The sequence below is a fragment of the Gracilinanus agilis genome, chromosome 5 (assembly GCF_016433145.1).
Source record: "Gracilinanus agilis isolate LMUSP501 chromosome 5, AgileGrace, whole genome shotgun sequence".
In the NCBI taxonomy this organism is placed as follows: Eukaryota; Metazoa; Chordata; class Mammalia; order Didelphimorphia; family Didelphidae; genus Gracilinanus; species Gracilinanus agilis.
In genome coordinates, this window is record NC_058134.1 from 92594036 (window position 1) to 92617445 (window position 23410).

Below are 23410 nucleotides of genomic sequence, written 5' to 3' on the forward strand. Positions count from 1 at the left end.
AGAGAGAGAAGGAGAGAGAGAGAGAGAGAGAGAGAGAGAGAGAGAGAGAGAGAGAGAGAGAGAACAAAAGCACTGGGGATGGTAGTGGCACAAAATGTTGAAATGGGTAGTAAGATACATGGGGACTAGAGTTTAGATGGGGATTTCCTTCAAATCTTGACAAAATATACTTGAAGGTAGAGAATATGTTTTATACTGTTTGCCTAATGGAACCTAGCACCCTACTGAATGAATGACTGATTTTTGCCTAAAATGAAGAAACCATAACTATGGTTGTAAAGTATTAATACAAAAAGAAGATTCTCACTTCATAGAATCTGCTGATAAGATGGGGTTAAATTAAATTAAGGAATCAAGACAGAACTCTACAGAAAAAAAAACTCTACAGAAAAAATGTCTTTGAGATTCTATGAGCTAATGTTGGTTTGGGAATGAAATAATGGCTCAGGCTTCATGTCCTGTGAGCCTGTGAGCATCTGAGTACAGCGTGATTTAAAGGCATTCCATGTATCTTCATTAACCTTTGAAGTAACTTAATGCTGAAAGAGCTCACATGATCTGGTCACTGTTTCTTTACTTACATTTTGTTTCTCTTCTCATCATAGGCCAGAATCTTGGTCACATCCCAGTCCCCTGAGGTGATGGACTGGAGGTTGTCATTGCTGCTATTTGGCTAAAACACACAAATGAGAACATGACCTTGTTACTGGAAAGAAACGCACAGGGGACTATTGCTTTTACACTTTTGCATATTGTATACCAGCTCAGTGGAAGCATGGCTTCCCTTTGTAGATGGACTGTCCCCAATTCCATCTTTCCACTTAAAAGAATCATAAATTTTTCAAAGAGTAATATCCCCATGAAGTCTTCCCTGACCATCCTCCCCACCCCACCAGAGCGATCTCTTTCTCCTCTAAATTCCCAGAGTACTTACTGTCCATACATATGCCATTTTGTCTTATATAGCCTGTACTGTGGCACATAACCAGAATGTAAGTGGGTTCTGAAATCTTGGACAAAGCTGGGGCCCAATAAACATTTGTACTTTGATTAGTTGATGATATACAATGTGAGAGAGAGAAAAGGAAGGAGGAAGAAAAGGTGGGAGGAAGGGAAGTCAGGCGACATTTCTCTTGGCATTCTCTGCCAGTAGGTATCAGGGTAGTTCAATACAACATTATTGAATGTTGCAGCTTTCATTCAAGCCATTTCTTTCTAAATGCCTTACAGAGTTAAATAGTGTAATTGCAATCATAAATCACCCCAGAAGGAGAGAGAAGAGACAAGCTTGACAGGAAAGATGTTTTCCACAGTGATTTGAAGTGGGCTGTAGAGGCAATGAGGTGCAGAGTTATAGGCAAGCTGTTCTGGAAGACAGGGGCTTTGGGAATCTGGTTTGCTGTTGGCAATAATTAAATTAGGTGAAGGGGCAAAGACAAAGACCCTGGGGCTTTCTGGAGTGGAAGACAGGGAGGAAGACGGAAAAGAGGGTGAGAGAAGCATAGAAAGAAACCACAGGCAGAGGGAGTAAGAGACAGAAGAAAGGAGGGAGTAGAGGATAAAGAGATGGAGGAGAAAGGTGCGTAGGGAGAAAGCACAAACAAGTTATGTCAGGAACTAGAATAAGCATCGAAAGCAATGAGGGAAACATGGGGGAAAACCCCCAGGGCACCATAACATGAAAAATAACAGAGAAGAAGCCAAAAAGCACTGAAAAGAACACAAGAGGGTGATTTTGTTACTATATTATTAAATTTAATGTAGATTTTTAAAAAGCAACCAATTCAGTTGCACATGAAATCTTTTTATTTTTGATGGTATTAGTATGTTATATTTTTGTTGCTAATTGTTAAGTTCATAATAAAAAATTTTTTTTTGAAGAAAGGAAACAAGGAGGGCAGTTTGGGACTGATCCATGAAGAACAAATTTTGGTTCTAAAAATGGATTCAATGAATTTATTAGCTCCTTAAGGGCAAATGCCACTTCTTATAATTCTCTTGTATCATCTCTAGTGCCTAGTGCATGTCTGGGAACATAACAGGTATTCAATAAATACATGTTGATTAAGAATTGGGTAAGTCCAGAGATGAAGGTCTGCAGAGGATATCAATAAAGAAACTGCCATGGTCAACACATGAGTCAATGAGATAAGAAATGTCTTTGAGATGCAGAGGGAAGGATAGAAGTACTATAAAAGGACACCTCCTGGCTTTCTGCAAGACAGAGCAAATTACCCCTTTTCTAAGAGGCTCTCTGCAGTGCATCCTTTGGCCCCACACTAGATCCCTACCTCTGAGAACGTCTATCTATTCTGCATATATGTTTTTTTGGTACTTCCTATTTACATGTTGTCTTTCATATTGGAATGTGAATTCATTGAGGGCAGAGTCCATGTTTTTTTTTTTCTCTCTTGGTATCTTCAGCACTTAGTACACTGCCCAGCACATATTAAGATCATTTGATCATTGAATGACTAAAAGAAAGAGATGGATTTTGCAACAAGTATTGTAGAATAACAACAAATGTCTCATTTATATAGTGCTTTGCAGTTTATAAAGCTATCTTATAAATACTCTCTTGGTTTATCCTTAAAATAGCCCTACAAGAGATATTCTCATCCCCTTTTTAAAGGCTGGGGAGGGATGTGAACATTAAGGATGGAGTAAGTCAGCTTAAAATCCCTAGCCTGAAGCTGTTCAGTTAGCAAGTAACTGAATCAGGATTCAAGCAAAATTCTTTGATTCCGAATGCCGTTTTGCCACTTTGTCATATTGCCTGAGTCAATCTATATGGCCTAAGAATATTCTTCCTTCCAAAGTAGTTCCAACACGGAAATTACACATTAAGTATCTTGTTGCTGCCATCAAATCATGTCTTGAATACCTTCTATGAAGCTGCCTTCTTGCCAAACAAGATTTTGATACACGTAAGAATACAGGACTATTATTTGATGGGCATTTCTTATTAGAGGAGAGAACAACCAACTTTAGTGCCAGTCTCATGGTACTGATATGGCTCTAAAAACCCAAATTCACCTAAAAGTGTGAAGAATTGATGCCATTTGGAATTCTTAAAGGAAAGTGCCACCAACATGGAGAAACAATTCCCAAAGAGAAGTTCCAGAAAGATTTTGAGCAATGGCCACATCCTTAGAATGAGTTTTGGAGTTCTAGTATTCTCCTTTAAAAAATGTGGGTGAATTTCTTTCTTTATGTATATATACATATGTATATAATAATACATATATATGCATACCATATTCACATGTGTAATAGGTATATAAGCACATCTGAAGCATATTAACTCATATAACATGACATAACATAATGTAATACAAATGCCACATGTGTGTTACGTTACATATTTCTATATCTGTCTTTGTTTATAGCCATGTCTCTATCACTCATCTATTTATAGTCTGTATGTCTGTCTGTCTATTCTTCAAATGTACTGAAGTCCCCTCATTACTTGTCCACCTATTGCTTCATCACCTTTAGGCACCAGGCATGGAGAATTCCAAAGAAGTGAACATAAGAGATAACTGTGTTTGGCTATAGTTGAAAACACTGTATGAGAGAGAGTATGGATGGGAATACGTCTCAGAGAACCAGCAATTTAACCTTGTACAGGCAGTGTTGGGAGGTGGAAGGGTTCCTAGACTTGAAGAGAAACCTGGGTATGAATTCTACTGCTAATACTTCTAGTTGTGTGACCTTGGGGAAACATTAAACCTTTTAGAATCTTGATTTCTTTATCTATAAAATGGGGATAAAGAGGTCCTAAGTACCTACTTCATAGGATTGTTAGGAGGATCAACTGAGATAATATGTGCTTTATAAATCTTAAGGCTGCTTCAAGAGGGGGAGGAGAATCAGAACAAAAAACTTTACTCAATAGACAGAAGGGGGAAAGTGGTGTTAGTAGAAAATGATCCTAAGAGATGAAGAAGGTGCAGTGAAACATATATAAACTCAACAGATATGGAAAGGACACAAAGTTAAGAGTTTGTCAAATTAAATATAGAACTCAGTAAATAAAATTATAAAAACTAAAAACTCCAATTCTGCTTTTTTTGCAAATGATTCTAGAATTTTACATAAGCTTCATGTAAATGGACATTTTAAGGAAATTATTATACCCACTTTTCCTTTTAAATATGGGAATCTAGTATAAAGGCCTTGATCCTTCTTCTGGGGAATTTTAGGCATGAAGTAAAGGCATTTTCCTGAGAGGACTATGGTTTCCTCCCTAATTCACAATCATTAGGAGCAGGCAATGCACTAGCAAGATATCATTCTAATAACAGAATATTGTTACCTGTGAAGATGCCATGCCAATATGGTAGAACTTTCCTCGTCCTCCCTGGGGAATGGCTCTAACAAAGAAGAACTTCCGTCCATCTTTGGAGAAGATGGGTTCTTCATTCTGTAGGAGGCAAATATCCAGATAAGCAAGGGAGTACATTTCACTTTGAAGCGGTTAAAAAAAAATGCTTTGGGTGGGAAAAAGAAAAAAATACTCCTGTTTTCTTCAAAAAAGGCAATTGTATGATTTATGCTTCTCTGTTATCTATTGTCCCATTAAAAAAACTTCTGTATTCATATTTACAGTATTATTTTTCCCTCCTAAGGGAAATAGTAACAGGAAAAATTCAAAGTGAATTCCGGAGGTGTGGATACCTCCAACATTGCATGACCCTCCCCAAATAATTAGTAGTCATTTCTCAGCATCCCTGTTGATTTGCTCTCTTTGATTGGTGATAGGGATGCATGGGGAAAGGGGAGGCTCGTGGAATAGCTTCTGTGGAGCTGAAGTTTAAAAGTTCCCATCCATGAACACCAATTAGTTGAATATCTGATTCTAACAGGTCTGAGTAAACAGGAGTGAGTCCATGTGGTAAATAGAAGCCTCAGATGGCTAGAGGCCAATTCATTTCTCAGAATTCAATGAATACACACATAAGGAATGCTCAAAGACATAAGAGAGTATGTGATGAAAGTGGCATTAAATTTTCATTAATATAGAAGATTGCCTAAAAAAGCTAGTTTGCAAAAAATCTATTTTTATCTTTTTAGTTGGAAACATAACATTGAAATTTGAGGGAATGGAAGAAATCAACAACTAATTTGTCATTTTAAACACATTTCTAGTTTCTACTCAGGAGTTGGAAATTATAATATCCCTTAGTGACATAGAAAAAAATTGGATTTTGGGCAGAAAAAGTAATTTTCCTTGTGAAAATTAGTAAGTAAATGATTCAGGAAGTATTTTTTATAATTATAGCCTAATTTTATTTTTATGGAGCATAAGATTACATCTATGATGTAAATTTACCAGATTAAGTAAGGTAGATTCATATGTGTATGTGTATGGATATACGTAGATATATGTGCATATGTTATATATACACTATACATATATGTATTTATGTATAATAAAATGGAAATAATCTCTGAGGGAAGGCTCTAGCCCTTGCCACTCTTCTGTCTCAGACCTGATTCTAAGACAGATAGTAAAGGTTTAAAAAAATTGAAATACAATATAACAAGGATAATACTTAGTATCAATTCTAAGACAGAAGGTAAGACTTTTGAAAATGTGGCTCCTCACTGCAGAATAATGTGCAAAGTGGGAATTTTTTCCCTTACAGTGCACTAAACTATCTACTAAGGCATGGAAATGGATTGATTTATATCAGTCAAGGGAATATGCACTCTGATGCAATCAGGTCCTTAAAGACTACATACTAAACTATGAGTCAGTAGTTAAAACCTTAATCAAGTACATAGATTGATCTTAGATAGGAAAAAACCCAAATCAATCTAATTTTCTCCAGAATTTTATTTCCTTTAAGTTAGACTTTATTTTCTAACCCCCCCCCCCCGGGCTTATGATCTCTCTTAGTCTCTCTTAGTTTACATTGTAGTCTCAAGTTCTTTTTGAGTTAGGGATACCTGGGGAGAGGGGAAGCTCATGGAATAGTTTCCTCATCTATTCATCTTTCTATCTATATTCATCGATATTCCCTCTTTAAGGGATGTTACATTTGGTAGAGTTTGATGCACAGGGGACAGAAAAGAAATTTCTGTCATGAGAAAAACTGCAAAGAGCCTTTATACTTTCAAAACTTTCTGCTATCCGGGTCCATAATTGATTATTTTCTATTGATCTATCAGTATGATGAGTTAGAAATTGCCCAACCCAGCTCATACAATATTTCTAAGACCTGAAGCAAGTCACTTCAACTCAGAGCTCAAGCAAAACACTTAGAGGACCGAGGGTCAGAGGACCTGGGTTCAAATCTTAGCTTTGTCATTCATTACCTTTGTGAACTTGGGCAAATCACAATCTAACCAAATCTCACTTTCCTCACTTGTAAAATGAGGGGACTGGACTAGAAGAGCTTTAAGACCCCTTCTAACTCTCTGCCAACGATACTATGGGCTTTGACCTCTCATACCAATTGTCTGGGCCATATCAATCTATAGGGATATGTAGCTTTCAGTAGTAAAAATGGTGAATAGTACAAAAATAGTTACCTGTCTGTGCAGCCAAGCTTCACTTTCATCCTCATGTTTCTGAAATAAAATAAGAGCATTAGAGAGATTTTTACATGTATTGTATCTGTGCTCTTCAAGGCAGAAAGCAATTTGACTGCATCTACATAGAAGCTGCACAAGGACAGAAGAATTGCTGAGCCATGCAAGGTGAGTAGGTGAACCCAGAGCAGCCTCTTTCTCCGTCTTTGTGGCTCTGGGCTAAACACATGTATCACTGTCCTGGGAGGTCTGTCTCCTATCCTAGCAAGAAAGAAAAACCTTCTGCTTCCAGGCAGGTGGCTTTTCACCATTTGACATGCATCATTTTGTAGACATGCTCAGAAATCCACTCCATTTCCTGTAAAATGCAACTGTAAAATGCTGCCATTTTAGTAATGAACAAGATAGCTTGTGGGGTGCCTATCTCTGCATTCATATGGGGAGGTCCCAGCATCTTAGACCTTTAGGGGTGGGGAGAAGACATGCTGGAAGCTGATCTGAGAAAATAACTGACAAAAATTGTAGATATCTAAACAGGTGCAGCTACTATGGTATGATACAACATCATTAAGAAGGCTTAAGAGCTTGTTCCTGACACTAATTTGGCTATTAGAAACCCTAGTGGATACCTTCCAGTGACAAGGGGAATGACCTCTAAATTAGATTCTTCTGACCTGATTTCTTTTCCTAAATCTGGAAACATAATATGAGGGGCAGATTCAAGTTCCTGGAAGATCTCATCTTTCTTTTTTTTTTTTCCCCGAAAGATAAAAACAGACAGCCAAATAACCCATGTGGCTTGTGGAAATACATGGCAGAGTAGAATGAAATGGTTGTTCTGCAATTACCTACTGGGCAGTCTTATTTCACCTGGGATTCTGTCATTGGATACCACTTGTGATATAGATGGCCTCGATTTTACTCTGCCAAGAAGGTTTCTTTTTCCTAGGAATCAGTTTAGAATCCTTGTCTTATAAGGAAAACACTTTTATGTCTCCATACCTTAGCTCCTTAATGTCTCCTTTATCACTCCTCTAGTCAGCATTTCCTGTCTTTGGCACAGCAACTTTTTCAGATCTTTCCATCCCCCAAGTTTAAAGGTGGAGTAGGTCATTTGGAGTGAGAGATTTATATTTTTCCAGTGTTTCCACTCTAACTGGCTGTCAGGGCTAATCATCCTCTTGGGGTTAGGAAGCAGAACCCAGGAATGATGGTTAAAAGAAGCTGTTTACTAGGATTCCCTTTGTTTCCCCCCCATTTCTGAGAGAGCTGTTCTATTGACTAGACTAGGGCTGTTGATTTTTTTTTCCCAAATTATCCTGTATATCTTTGTAATAAAAGGTTTCTCAAACTACTAACCACCAGAGGTCCAATATATTACCTTTCTAGGGAACTTTTACTAATCACCTTACAGCTAATTTGAAAGCTAAGATATATGTACATTGATATGTAATAAAAATTGTGTCAAAAGAGAAAAGCCTAAGCTATGTCCAAGGATAAGAGACCCAGGTTATGCTTACTTGATCTACTAATTCCCCACAATGGAGAGTTCTTACTTTAATTTCTCTCTCTTCACATCCCCTTTTTTCCTTCTCTTCATCTTCCTAATAGTGCCCATAGTCATTCATCAGCCTCATGGATAAAAGTTTCCCTACAGTCTACTTACCAGTGACAGCCTGGTTCTAAGAACTATTCTGATAGCAAATTGCTCTGATATAAACCTTATTATTCACAACTCCTAAGCTCATTCAATAAGTGGAATAACTATAGGGATCCTGCTGCTGGGGCGACCTTCTGAAGGGACTTTAACCAATGGATTCACATGAATGCCTGAGTCAGAATAAGAATGGTTCTGATGTAGTTTGATTTGCTTAGCTGCCAGAGGTAAGTGATGAGTGCTCTTATTACCTTTGTGCAAACTCCAGTGGTGGCATCGCACAGTGTGAGAATAGATACATTCTGGGCTCTGTTCAGCCAGTTCACTGCTACTTTGGTACTTGTTGCCCACTTCACCATAGTTATGTAGTAATCCCTGAAAGCATGAAAAAGCTCAGAATTAACAGAAGTGCATGTTTCTCTTGCTGCATAGAAAATAATCACTGTGGGACTTTCACTAGCAGAGCTAAAAATTAGAAATTAATAATGATCATTAGTTGGATTCTGACTGTAGTATTAAGTACAGATATTATTTTATTGCTTTGATGGGTGATCAATTCACTTGCAGGTCTGAAAGTAACATGCCCAGATCAGTGTCTTTAAGCTATTGATGAGATGTTCTTTAGAGCATTTCCCAGAGATTCAGTTTGAAAGAAGGTGATAAACATACAAATTCCTTCAAGTTTTCTGTAAACAATCCACCTGGGAAGGGGGACAAGTATATTGTGTAAAATGCTTCTACCTGGTTTGTTCTGCTCACTTGCTTTTCACACTACAGGCATTGAATACCCTGGATCAGAGCACTGGTATTGAGTGGCAAAGAGAGAAGTGAAAGAGAGGCCACACATTTTACAAAATCAGACAAAGCTTAGAGAAAAGCCACGCTTGGCTACAATGACATATTATTTTAGACATTAAAACAAAAAAATAAGTTTCTAGACTAGGGTAGCTCTATTCTCCTCTTCCTTCTTACCATCAGCTTTGGAAAGAATAAAAATCAATCTATTTATAAGCATTTACTGAGAACCTGATCTGTTAGGTACTTGTCTAGGTGTGGGAGGCAAAGTTGGGGGGGGGGATATTCTTTGTCCTTGAAAACTTAAATTCCATGGGAGTAACAACAGGAAGACAGAAAAACAATGCACAGTACATACAACATAAATAAATAATTTTGTTGTGAATCACTAATAGCTGGGAAATAAGGAGAGGCTTCACATAGGAAATAGAACTTAAGCTGATCTCTTAAGAAGACAAAGAGTCCTAAGAGGGACAAGAATCCTAAGAGGGACAAGTGAGGAGGAAGATCATTCTAGATCTAAGGATGGACTACAGGTAATCTGTTGTCTCCTTTTTTTAGTTAGCGAAAAATGCCAGGACTAAGGATCCCAGAAATAGCTATCACAACCAGATGTTGACCCAGAGGTCAAAGAAGCACTACATTTGAAGTTGAGAAATCTGAGAGAAATAAGAGGGAGGTGATACATCCTGCAAGAGCCCCAAAATGTACAGAGACAAGGGAGAAGGAGTTTTATTTGTGATGGGAGTTTGAGGGAAATAATAATAATAACAACAATTGTTCTAGGTATAATAATATTCTTATTATTCTTAGTTCTTTATAAATTTGATTGTCATTTTTATCACTAGCTCAGTCTACCCATGAGCAATTAATATTTTTCCAATTGTTTACATCTGACTTTATTTGTGTGAAAAGTGTTTTGTAATTGTGTTCATATGATTCCTGTGTTTGCCTTGGCAAGTAGATTCCCAGGTATTTTATACTGCTTAGAGTGGTTTTAAATAGAATTTCTCTTTCTAATTCTTGCTGCTGGACTTTGTTCTAGGTATAATAATAAAAACATACATGTAACACGGCTTTGGCACATACTCAGGTTACCTATGATGGAGGTACCCTTGAGGGAGATACCAGGTACTTGCTTCTGGGAGAAGGCATCTTGTAATTAGCCTATAATGTGGATGGGAATAGTCTCTTTCCACTTGCCATGTAGTCAGAATTGGCTGCATCTTTAAACCTATCTCATTATCTTTTTTCCAGTGGCATCCAGAGGTAGAAGACTTATTCATTCATAGCACGAGCACTTTGCACTAAGTTGGATGTGGGAAAGGCTACCATTTCCTCTGTGCTTAGGTCCTGTGTTTCAGACAGAAAATGAGATGGTTTGGGGGAGGTGGAGGAATATGCCCCACAGGCATGGAGGAATGTTTATTTGTGTTATATCTTTGAAATAAACATTTAATAACATTCATAGCAATAGATTATCTCACTGTTAAGTGGTAAAGTAGAATTGGGATTCTGGGGATCCCTAAAATTGAAGGAACAAAATAGGTGGTTACTTAAGCCAGTGAAAGAGAAGAGAAACCCCCTTCCCAACTCTAGCTTTTTAAGGGTTCTAGAGAACCCAATGGGAAGAAAGTAACATCTGGCTTTCAGACAGTGGGGGCCCAGAGTATCAGTTTACACCTGAATGGCCTTAATGATTTCTTTCATTACTGTAGAAAACTATTCTGATTTATACTTTCTCTCCATGAGGGATTTAAATGCTTACTCCTCAATCTCAGCCCAAACTGATAAGACAAAATGTCTGTTTCCTCAGTGGCAAAGAAAACTTTAACCATTAACCCACATGTCAGGGCTGGTGGCTAACAAATTTTCATTTATATCAGTAGAGATTGTGGTTAAATTTATAAGTAAAAAACAAGGACAATAAACAATAAGGGAAAATATTGTTTGGAGGAAAATTTGAATTTGTAAAATTCCTGTAATAGGGACAGAGTATACTTCTCTCTCAGTTGCTACCCTCTCTTGAAAAGAGTGAAATTAAAATAAATCATCAAGCAATTTACCACGGATATGAGTTTCTAGCTTCCTGTGCCCCCACAGACAAGGTAGGAATTATGTAGCAAAAATTCTTTCCATTGTGCCTCAGTCTCCCCCAGAACTTCTAGAAGTTTTTTGCAAGGAAGGAATGGTTTATTCCTCAGTTTGCGATCACCATAATCTGCAGCAATAATATCCCAATCATAAGGGAAGAAAAGGTCATAAATTAAACTATCCAGTACATTGTCCTAGATTGTCTTCCTCCTTTGTGCAACTCAGCAAGATGGATTTTCTTCCTTTTTCTCAAACTTTAGTTTCAAGTATTGCTTTTATGATCTATATGTAAAGGTCTGTCCATAATTCAGGCATTTATTAGTCTTTTCTGACAATGCTTACTGTATGGAAAGGTGAGAAAAAATGTTGATATTTTCAAGGAAAAACTAAGTTTTAGTGACTACCAGAAGATGAGAGAAATGTGAGAAAGGATATAGAAAAGAATCAAAAAGTATTTCTTTTATGCTAAGTAACAGAGACACATATATAAAGGCAAAAACAGTTCCTGACTTCAAGGAGATTATAATTAAGGGAGAGAACATAGAAAGGATGAGTAGATGCTAAAAGCAGCTGTTAGGGATATCACCTGGGTTGTCAGAAGCTCCCTAACAAAGTCTTGAGTGCCACTTTTACAACCTTCTTGCTCAAAAGGGCCCTCAAGTGAGTCCTCAATCAAGCCACCTGGGGGTAAAGTTAACTCAAACTGTCCCTGGTCTACACCATAGCTTTTTTGTTCACAACAGTCCCAAACAGTATTAAGGAAATGTTAAAGGTTAACTCATATCTCTCCAATACCACCAGTATCTTGACCCATTGCTGGGCTCTTATCTTTGTGAGGAAGATGTTCCTAGTCCAGAAGATTCCTTAAAATGGAGGGGATACCAGGGAAGACAAAGAGACAAGGTGGAGACAGGAAGTATGATAGGGCATAACAAGTTTGGCGGAGAAAGACTAAGCCTGAAAAAATAGAGATTTTTTTCCACTATGGACTATGACAAGAACTACAAGAAACTGACCAGAAAATGAAATTATTTAAAAAGCATTTGCTCACACTTCAAGGTAAAAAATTAGATAGAAAACAAATAATGTGAATAGTAATTGTGATCTATTTTATTGCTAGAAACTGAATATTCATAGCTACTGCTTTGGGAAAAAGCCTAATCTGTTTTATTGTCAAAAGTTGCAACAATTATAGATTAAGTTTAAATAACACAAACATTTGACTGGGCTTGGTTTTCCCACCTTGTTATTTGTGTTCACCCTTTCCCAAGGCATATTTTATGTATTTTAATTAGAAGACTACTCTGATAAATATCCAAGATTGCTAACAGGTCATTTTAGGGTTGGTTGCTGCCCTGGATGTTCAAGTTTTCATTTCCACGAGTAAAAATTATTAATACAGGCATTAATGAGGGGTAGAGGGCTTTCCCCAGTAAGGGGAAATGGAGGACATTGTTCACACCCACCATCTATATGACACTTCCTGTCCACTGTCATTCTGTCCCTGGACTGCCACCACCACCAAGGTACTATGGCTACCATACCCCTCTTCCAGGTTCAGTCTTCCCACCAGTGAAGACTTCCCTTAATGCCCGCTCTGGCTTGAGGACCTCAGCACCAGGTTGTGTGATCAGTAGCAAAGGCAGTGTGTGGCCATGATTTAGATCAGGAGTCGGCAACGTATGACTCTCGAGCCAAATTTGGCTCTTTTGAGGGCCAGATATGGCTCTTTCTGCAGGAGCCATAAAGTCAATTTTTTTTTCAGATGCTGTTACAGGAGCTCGCATTGTGAGCACTGTACGGCTCTCATGAAATTACATTTTAAAAAATGTGGCGTTTATGGCTCTCACGGCCAAAAAGGTTGCTGACCCCTGATTTAGAGGTTTTGGCTTCCATCTTCTGACTTGCCCCACAAGCCTCATTGTCCTTCATTGTCCTTTCTAGTTTCCTTCTCACATTTCTCTCATCTTCTGGTAGTCACTAAAATTTAGTTTTCCCTTGAAGATACCATTTTTCCTCAGTTTTCTCTACATTAAGCATTGTCGGAAAGAACTAATAATGCCTGAAGTACCTTTGGCAATTGGACAGACTGTTACGTATAGGTCACACTGCTTCCACCTGACCCACTATACCAAGTAGTCATTAGCTTCATTCTGTACTCTCTAGCCTTCTTTTCTTTTTGTAAATAATTATTTTCTTTATTTTAATCTAGTAACACATTTACACAAACATTTTCTAAGGTTACATGATTACTGTTTGTTCCCCTCCCCTCTTCGGTACCCCCTCCCAAAGTTGACAAGCAATTCCCCTGGGTTATACATGTATTATCACTCAAAACTTATTTCCATATTATTCCTTTTTTTAATAGAGTAATCTTATAAAACTCCTCCTTGACCACTACTCATCCTTTCTACAGTCTATCCTTTAATTATAATCTCCTTGAGGTCAGGAACTGTTTTTGCCTTTATATTTGTGTCTCTGTTGCTTAGCACAAAATAAATATTTTTAAATTCTTTTCTATATCCTTTCTCATATTTCTCTCATCTTCTGGTAGTCACTGAAACTTAGTTTTCCCTTGAAGATATCAACATTTTTTACTTTTTTAAAAAACTTTCTTGGGCATCTTTTAGCCTGTTTGAACACTGTTTTTACCTGAGGATATTTGTTTATTTGAACCCTTAGGCTCTGACCGATTTGCTGCACTACAGAATTACAAGCTTGGCCAACCCTTAGCCCTCCTTTAAGGGATCTGACCTTTTTCAGCACTTCTGAACTGTCCAAATGCAGGGACTGATAATAGACCTAGGAGTTCTCACTCAATGAACTGTGGAGAACTCAGTGAAATGATGTGTCAAGTCCTAAAGACAGCTTCTCTTAACACTGTTGGGCCTTCCTCATCTTGCCATATCCTGAACATCTCCATATGCCTAAGGCTCTCTAGCAACATCTCTGGCTGTTTCTGCTTTCCCTACCCTGTTTTGTGGCTGTTGGCTAATGCCTAGTTCTGGAGGTACCATCTGCTTCCCCTATTAAGAAGATTGATGATGCCCTAGTATCTTCCCCTTGTTTATCCTACCTTCTCTCTGCATGTTCATTTGGGCATCATTAGTTAAACATTTTGACTTTTCCTCCTTAAAGTTTCAAATTAAAGGACTTTGGCTAGCTCCTTTAGTTCTTATACAAAACTCGTTTTTAAGTCCCAGCAATGAATACTTTCAGTTACTGTTAATGAAAGTATAGTGTCATTTATTTAAAAGGAGAAAAGTATAGTGAAAATAACAATAAAGAAGAAATAAATGAAATTACTAGGAACTATTTTACCCACTTATATGCAAATAAAACAGAAAATTGTAAATGAATTGCATGAATATTTCTAGAAAATATAAACTTCCTAGATTAACAGAACAGGATACAGAGTGCCTAGATAGTATAGTTAAATGAGCTCTGTAATCTAGTCCCTGGTGTACAACTAAATAATTATGTGACCTTGGAAAAATTGCTTTTTTTTCTCTGGGTATCAGTTTCTTCATCTGTCTAATATGAGGGGAGTAGGGAAGATGATGTTTGACTAAATTATATCTAAGGGTCTTCCAACTCTAATATTCATCAGTAGCTCTATGAAACACTTTCTGGTTTTAAATGTAAGTAGTGATAAAAAGACAGAGGAAAATAGAATACTAGAGGTATGCCTTCTATATCACTACTTTCCCCATCACAATTTCATGGGTCAGCAGAAGAAATCAAATGGAAATGTTTTCGGAGTTTGGCAGAAGCCACAGACAATACACAAAGGCCAGCAAACAACAAAGAAAAAGTTTAGAAACTCAGAAACACCTAAAATATATAGTATTTTATGATACAAATGAATTTCATCGTTTAATATCATTAATATACAGTTTCTTTTTTAAAGTTAAAATAAGCAAAAAGTTAAAGTTTATGAAAAAAACATGAAAACCAGCAGACAACACACAATGGATAAAAATGTAGAAATATCTTTAAAGGTTCTGTAACTCTTAAATACATAAAATATATATATTCATATCTAATGCCTGTAAAATAAGGAGCTTACTCTTCAATAACATAAATGAACAGCTATGTAATTTTTTTCTTATAATTAAATTTGCAGTAGAAGAATAGCACTTCAACACACTGCATTGGGATGGCAAGGATGTTTATAGCAATTTTACACGAATTTTCCAGATTATGGGGGCCCATTTCACTAACCCCCTTGTGTCAGGGAAGAGATACCTGTTTTATCTTAATTTCAAAAGTTAGATTACTTTTTTCTATTCAATATTTAGAATGAATTAATAAGGAAAGAGTCAATACATTCACTTAAATATTCACTTAAAATAGAAACTTGAACAACAAAAATTTAATAAAAGAAATAATCAGTAAAATATTTATGGAAAAACAGATAAAAATTCATTTAAAATATATATAAGGCATTTTAAAAGCTCACAAAGGGAACTCGCAATTCATAATGGATAAAAAATCAAAATATTTTTTTCAAAAGAAGAAATGCTGGTAATTACTTGCAATACTCAACATCACTAATAAGGAGATACAAATTAAAACAACTGGGATACAACATCCTACCCATAAAACTATAAAAAATTAATAATAATGAAGCTAAATGCTGACAGTGTTGTGTAAAAATAGTAATTAATTTCTGGTAGGATTGCAAATGCATGGCATCTTTCTCTAAAGCATTCTGGCAGTATGTAGTAAAAGTTATAAAAATAATTCCTCTTTGACCCAATAATTCTATCACTGAAATTATAACATGAAAGTGTTAAGAAAAACAACAAAAGAGAGTTTTATGGTCAATGATTTTAATAGCAGCATTATTTGTAATTGCAAAATACTAGAAGGAGCTGAAATGTCCAATAATAGGGAAATAGTCACATAAATTGTGGTACATAAATGTAATGTAATATTATAATGCAAATAAGACTAAGAAATAGATGAATATAAAGAAATCTGGAAAGAACGTTATGAAATAATGCAAAGCAAAAAAATAAATATAAAAATCAGAGTAAGAAGAACAAAGTACAAGTCATAAAAGAACCATTGTATAATGCAATAAGAAAAACGAATGAGATGGAATGGACAAAGAATCTTGATGGAGAGTTAAAAATAATATAACAACCTCAAAAGCTAAATAAACAAAAAAGTATTTTTAAGTGTTTACCATAGGCAAGGCACTCTGCTTGGTGTAGGAGATACAAATATTAAAGGAATCACCAAAAATGGTTATTTTTTATTCAACATGAGTAACTTAGATGTAAATAGATATCAATCAAGATAAGTTAGTTGTAGTGATGCTCAAAAATATAGTATTTAAAAGAAACATGCTCTGGTTTTAACTTTTAAACAATCTCATATAATTGACTGTGAGCTCCTAACTATTCCATAATTTTATTTCCTGGATATATGCATCCAAACATTATTATTATTATAATATACTAACATTTTTATAATGCATACATTGTGCCAGGCACTTTATGACTGTTGTCTAATTTGATTTTCACAACTGTAAGAAGTAGGTGCTATTATTATTTCAATTTTATAGATGAGGAAACTGAGGCAAAGAAAGGCTAAGTGACTTGTCCAATGTCACATAGCTAGGGAGTGTCTAAGGCTGAATTTGAACTCAGGTCTTCCTGACTCCAAAACTAGGTGTAAAGCAAGGAGGCTTTGGGTCTCACCTACTTCTGACACCTGTTAGCTGTGTGACCCTGGCAAAGCATTTGTCCCCTCAAATTGAAGTACCTTATGTTAAAGAAATCACAGGTCTAGACCCTATCCTTAACCGTCATCATCATCATCATCATCATCATCATCATCATCATCATCAAATAATAATACCTAGCATTTCCATAGCACTTTGTGTTTTGCTTTAAGGTTTAAAGCTCTTGATTTATAAATAATATATAATCCTTTCTTCTCAACAATGGTTGGAGGTAGGTGCTATGTTATCTCCATTTTATAGATGAAGAAAGAGACTGCAGCTAAGGAAACTGAGGCAGAATGAGAAAGTGACTTGTAGAGGGTCATAGAGATAATAAATATCTGAGGCAGGATTTGAATTCTGATCTTCCTGACTCTCGAGCCAGCTCTCTACCCACTGTGCTATTTAGCTGCCCAAAACAGTATTTATTTTTCTCAGGGTTCATATGAGGCACGCACTGACTTTTGAAGATATCATGCAGGTCAACAATCACTAAGCTCTCTCACAAAGGAGGGCTTTGATGCCCCTATCAAAAGCAGGGAACTGGGTTTAAAGGGTTATGAGCTGACTTGGTGTGGTTTTTCTTTTGTTTATTTTGAAAGATCAACATGGAATCACATACACTTGGTCTTGGTGGGTGGAGAAACATATTATTTTATGGTCTAATAGGGTAGCTTGATATTGGTAATGATTATTCTCTCAATAAACAGACATATAGATATTTGTGACCTTGAGAGAAAAAAAAAGAATAAAAGAAAGAAACAGATCTTTAAAGATTTCTTTTCATCCATTTCTGTCATTTCTCAATCAGGCAGACAATAATTCACAGGTCTAGAGGCAAAGACAATATTGGCAGGTGTGAGCATGGGATCCAAACCTGGATCTAGGATATAGTCAGAAAACCAGGTCAAGATCAATGACAGGACTTCACAGAATCCAAGAGATTAAAACCCAAAGATCTTGGAATACCATTGGGAAAAAGAAGGTAGAGGGGCATGAGGGGAGGGAAGGGTCAGATGCAGCATGTCCAAGACTGAATTTTGTCTCATGAGGGGAATCAGCCTATGAAGACTCCTGAGACAGTTTCTAATAGAACATGTCAACCATATTCCTCTTCTTCCTCCCTTAAAACACACACACACACACACACACACACACACACACACACACACACACATACTCTTAGGAGTAGGAGACAAGGTCTGTTTCCATTTGGTTGAGGCATCCATTCAGAATGTCTTATAGATTTTTTATGATGTCATTTTGTCTGAATGACCCTCATGGAAACCAAACATGAAACTAACAAGATTTCTCTCCCTGAGGACAGAAACTATCATTTTTTTAAAATTTAGGTATCTCCAGGAGTGAGTCCAGCACCTAGTATACAGTAGATGCTTAATAAATGCTTATGGATTAACTGATATTGCCTGATTCCAGCATTCCAATTTGTATGTAAGAGGTTATCAAGAGAAATCATTAAATTGAGCCTTTTCTCCTCAATAATAAAGTTCTTCAGAATACCTTGTGAACAAACCCATCCAGGGAAGACCTTGCCACTGTTTACTTTTTTATGGAGGGTGTGTAAAAGAGGTGTAAGTTGTGCCCATTAACAACATTTTTATGGCCATCATAACAATTTTATTGTCTCTGTTTAAAGTGCTTGGCTGTGAAATAGAAAACTGCAGCTGCAAGGCTTTTTCATTTCATTATAGTATCCGCAAGGACATCACTCTGGATAGGTTTGGTGTCTTTCATAGTCACTGTAAAAGAGCTATACATAATAAAAGTTTGTTGGATTGCCTGCCTCACCATTTTGCCCAAGCTCAGCTCTGATTTTGCCTACGGCTAGCCCCAAATCACAAGAATATCCCAAATATGCAGTCTTACATCTGGAGGAAAACCTGAAAACAGATAAGGAATGTTTCTACCTTTTAGAAAAGGAAAATTAGACCACAATACTGATGGATAAGGTCAAAACTAATTTGGATATTTCTTAAAGTTAATTAAAATAAATTGAAATTTGAAGAGTTCCAATTTGATTGGACCTCTTTTGTCTCAGATAACAAGGGCCTTGCTTGAAATGGTAACCTTGTTGTTTTCCCTTAGGTGAATCATTTTGAGCTTTAATAATTATGATCAGAGGGGCTCAGGGGATAGAAATCCAGGCCTGGAGCCAAAAAGACCTGGGTTCAAATTTGATCTCAGGCACTTCCTAACTTTGTGACTCTGAGCAAGTCACTTAACCCTAATTACTTAGCCCTTACTGCTCTTCTGCCTTAGAACTGATATTTAGTATTCATTCTAAGATGGAAGGTAAAGATTTTATTAAGACCAATATATACTTTTAAAATTGCCAATAAACAATTTGAAATGATGATGTCTCTTAATACATTTACTTATAATTGTGCATAATAGTTCATACATCCAAAGTGAAGAAGAAAATAAATACAAATGCTTTAATCTAACAAGTGTAACATTGTTTTTAAGTCCATCCTCTACTCAGCTATCAAAGGGATCTTCCCAAGGCACTGGCTTGACCATATCACATCACCCTATTCAATAAATTCTGACTTTTAATTACTTCTAGGACCCAATTTAAAACCCTCTCTTTGGCTTTTAATGCCCTTCATCATCCAGTCCCTTCTTACTTTTCTGATCTGTTTATACTTTACTCCAAAGGCAGCTAGGTTGAACAATGGATATAGGATTGAGCCTGGAGTCAAGAAGACCTGGGTCTTAATTTGAGATACTATTCAGCTATGTCCTGACAGCTAGGTTCGCATAGTAGATAGAGAGTAGACCTGGAGTTGGGAGGACTTGGGTTCAAATCCAGCCCCAGACACTTAATAGCTGTATGACCCTGGGCAAGTCACTTAACCCCAATTGCCTAGCAAACTCTTTAGAACTGATAGGATAGAAGGTAAGAATTTTAAAAAAATATATTAGCTATGCAACCCTAGGCAAGACATACAACTTCAGATTCCTTAAGTGGAAAATGGGGATTATAGCACATCCCAGAGTTCTTTTGATGATCAAATGAGATATTAGTATAGTACCTAGCGAGTAGTAGGTGCTATATAAATGAGTATTCCTTTTTCCTTCCCTTCCTCTCCAGATGCTCTATGATCTAGTGATATTGTCCTCCTTACGAGTCCTTGAACAAGACATTTTATTATTAGATTCTGCCTTTTTGTTGCCTCTAGTCTCCTCAACTCCCCCAATGCTTGGAATGCTTTCCATCCTCTCCTTACCTGGCTTCCCTAGCTTCCTTTAAATCTCACCTAATTTTCTCCTTCTGCAAGAAGCCTTTTCCAGTTCCCTTTTGATCTAATTCCTTTCTTTTGAGATTACCTCTAACTAAGTGTATCTTATTGGCACGTAGTTGTTTATATACTGTCTCCACTAGAATATGAAAGTCTCAAAGGCAGGGACTTTTTCCCTTGCCATCCCCCAATCTGGCTCACAGTAAGTGTTTAATAAATGCACAATATTGTTAAATTATCAACATCATTATTACTATATATTATTATAAATATCTATGTAAAGGACTATAGATATCAGTCTTATATTCCCTTTGGGAGTCACATAAGTCAGGAGCATTCAGTACACCCCAATTGAAAAGGAGATAGGAATATTGTAAGGATGGAAGAGAAGAGAAGAGAAGACATAGGGTTAAAGAATCCTGGGGCAGGTGGAGAGAGATGCTATGGAAATAGTGGCTGGGAACGGGCCCTGGTATCCTGTTGGTCTAAAGGCTGTGCAGACAAGAAACATTCTCAGAACAGCCCACAGTCTTAATGTCTGGCAGGTTCCTGTGCCAAGCAATTGGGGTCACTCAGTACAGCTGATGCTGTGTGTGCTAATCCAGTATTTTGAGATGAAGGACAAAATATGCTGCTCCCGTTTAGCAGGGACAGGAGTTGAGACTAGGTCTGAACCCCAGGAGATAGATGCAGAGCTGAGAGCTTTGGGAAGTGGGTGGTGAGAGTGTTTGATGCTTTATTTAACTCATCATTATTGACCTTGCATTTTGCCTTAAGAAAATGTCCTCAGCTTTACTATGATGTCACATGATTTATTCTGGTTCTGGCAAGGGAGATTCAGTGGAAATGAACTATAGATTAAGACAGACAATTGACCCTTGTATCATGGATCCAGATGGGGAGGTGGGGAGACAGGGGAGAGGGGAAAGAGGAGAGCAGGGAAAAAGTAGAGGTCAGGGAGGGAGGAAGGGAGGTGGAAAGAGGGAGAGGGGAGAGAGGAGAGAGACAGATAGACACATAGAGACAGAGACACAGAGAGAAACACAGACAGAGACAGAGACAGAAAGAGACAAAGACACAGAGAAAGACAGAGACAGACAGACAGACAGACAGACAGACACACACACACACACACACAGAGTGAGAGACAAAGACAGAGAGATAGAAACAGACAGACAAGCAAACAAAAACAAATCCACAGAAAGAAACAAAGACTCAGAAAGAAAGAGGGAGAATATGAATGTGAGTGATTGAGTGTGTGTGTGTGTGTGTGTGTGTGTGTGTGTGTGTGTGTGTGTATGTGTAGTGCAGGAGGAATGGGAACAGTTAGACTTTAGATAAAACTGCATTAAAGTGCAATGCTGGTAGAGTTGTGAACTGATCCAACCATTCTGGATGGCAATTTGGAACTATGCCCAAAGAGCGATAAAAGTCTGCCTGCCCTTTGATCCAGCTATTGCATTGCTGGGTTTGTACCCCAAAGAGATCATAGATAAACAGACTTGGACAAAAATATTTATAGCTGCGCTATTTGTGGTGGCAAAAAACTGAAAGAGTATGCCCTTCAATTGGGGAATGGCTGAACAAACTGTGGTATATGTTGGTGATGGAATACTATTATGCTAAAAGGAATAATAAACTGGAGGAATTCCATGTGAACTGGAAAGACCTCCAGGAATTGATGCAGAGTGAAAGGAGCAGAGCCAGAAGAACATTGTACACAGAGACTGATACACTGTGGTAAAATAGAATGTAATGGACTTCTATACTGGCAGCAAAGCAATGACCCAGGACAATTCTGAGGGACTTATGAGAAAGATCACTACCCACATTCAGAGGAAGAACTGCAGGAGTGGAAACACAGAAGAAAAACAACTGCTTGAACATATGGGTTGATGCAGACATGGTTGGGGATGTAGACCCGAAACTACCACACCAATGCAACTCTCAATAATATATAAATAAGTCTTGATTGATCACACATGTTAAAACCAGTGGAAATGTGTGTGGGATATGGGGGTGGTGGTGAAGGGGAAAGTAAAAACAAGAATCATGTAACCATGGAAAATTTTTCTAAAAAAAAGAAAATATTGAAATTTAAAAATAAAAAAACCTGCATTAAAGGCACACAGTCCATCATATTGGAGAGACTGAAAATACTGTCCTTAGAAGAAACAAAGGGTAAGCATACAGTAAGATAAATGCAGAGCAATACCTCTGCTAAATATCTTATCACATTATTTAAAGAAATGTTTATTGAATGAATGCTTAGAGAAATCATAAATGAGTGAGAAACAGTAGCACTGACTATAAACAAAAGAGAAAAGCACAATCTACCCCAGAGAACTACTGAGTGTGAGGAGATTGTAGTGTGGAGTTGGTGTCAAATTTGGAGTGTTCCAGCCCAATCACCCTGAGAATGTGCTTCCAAATGGTCATATCCTCAGCCTCTCCTTTCCTCTGTCCCAACTTCCCAGCAGCAGCCAGACCTTTAGCAGTATAAAATTCAACCCACTTTCACTCCCAGGGGAATCATTTGCTATAGTAGACTAGAGGAATATAGTAAGCCAGCTGTCAGGTTTTGTTTTATCTCCTTCTTGTTCTACAACGAATAAAGTTGCTTCTAGTAGAATGTGGACAATCATCTGGCAAGGGCAGAGTTGGAATAACAAGCGGCAGGATCCTCCCAGGTTTCAGAGACAGAGTCTCCAAGGCAGAAAGCAGAAAAAATACACTCCAAAGGATTTTCAAGGAGAGTGAACATAGGACAGGAAATTAAACCTTTATTTATCCCCACCCCAAGAAATGAAGAGAGGAAAGAGAAAAGTTTAAAAGGTCTGATTTAGTACAGGGGAAAAAAGCCTCTCTCTCCCTTCTGAACTGTATATTTGAGAACAAAGAAGTTTGAGTTTCTGGAGGTCTTAGGGGGCATGTTCATAGAAGACACAAACATTTCCTGTTTTTCATAGTATTCAGAGGTTATTTTAAAAATTTTCCCAAGGAAAGAGCCATGACAGCAACAGTATGGTCCAGGGCACAAGAGAGGGCCTTTCAAAACATATACATAGATTTAGAAATATCACAAAAAATAGCCTCTCAGAATTAGAAGATGCCCTCAGAGAGCCTTTTATCACATCCATCCCTGAAAAAAGACATGTTCTATAATATACCTACTAAAGAGTCATCCAGTCTTGACTTGAATCCCTTTAGTATGAAAAAACTCACTGACTCTAGCCTATTTCATTCTAGATTGTTCTAATTATTATGGAATTTTCTTTACATCAGACTTAAATCTTTTCATGTTCAATGTCTACTCATTGCTTCTAG

General features: G+C 37.2%; 1 protein-coding gene across 1 annotated transcript in view; it reads right to left on the reverse strand.

The window, feature by feature from the left end:
• Positions 1–23410, reverse strand: part of DPP6 (dipeptidyl peptidase like 6) — a 993205-nt gene that overhangs the window by 136829 nt on the left and 832966 nt on the right. The window contains exons 11-14 of the mRNA XM_044677974.1: positions 8449–8572; positions 6541–6579; positions 4319–4426; positions 582–673 (exon numbers count right to left, since the gene is read on the reverse strand). Of these exons, the coding sequence (XP_044533909.1) occupies positions 582–673; positions 4319–4426; positions 6541–6579; positions 8449–8572 (363 nt within the window). The remainder of the gene's footprint in view (positions 1–581; positions 674–4318; positions 4427–6540; positions 6580–8448; positions 8573–23410) is intronic.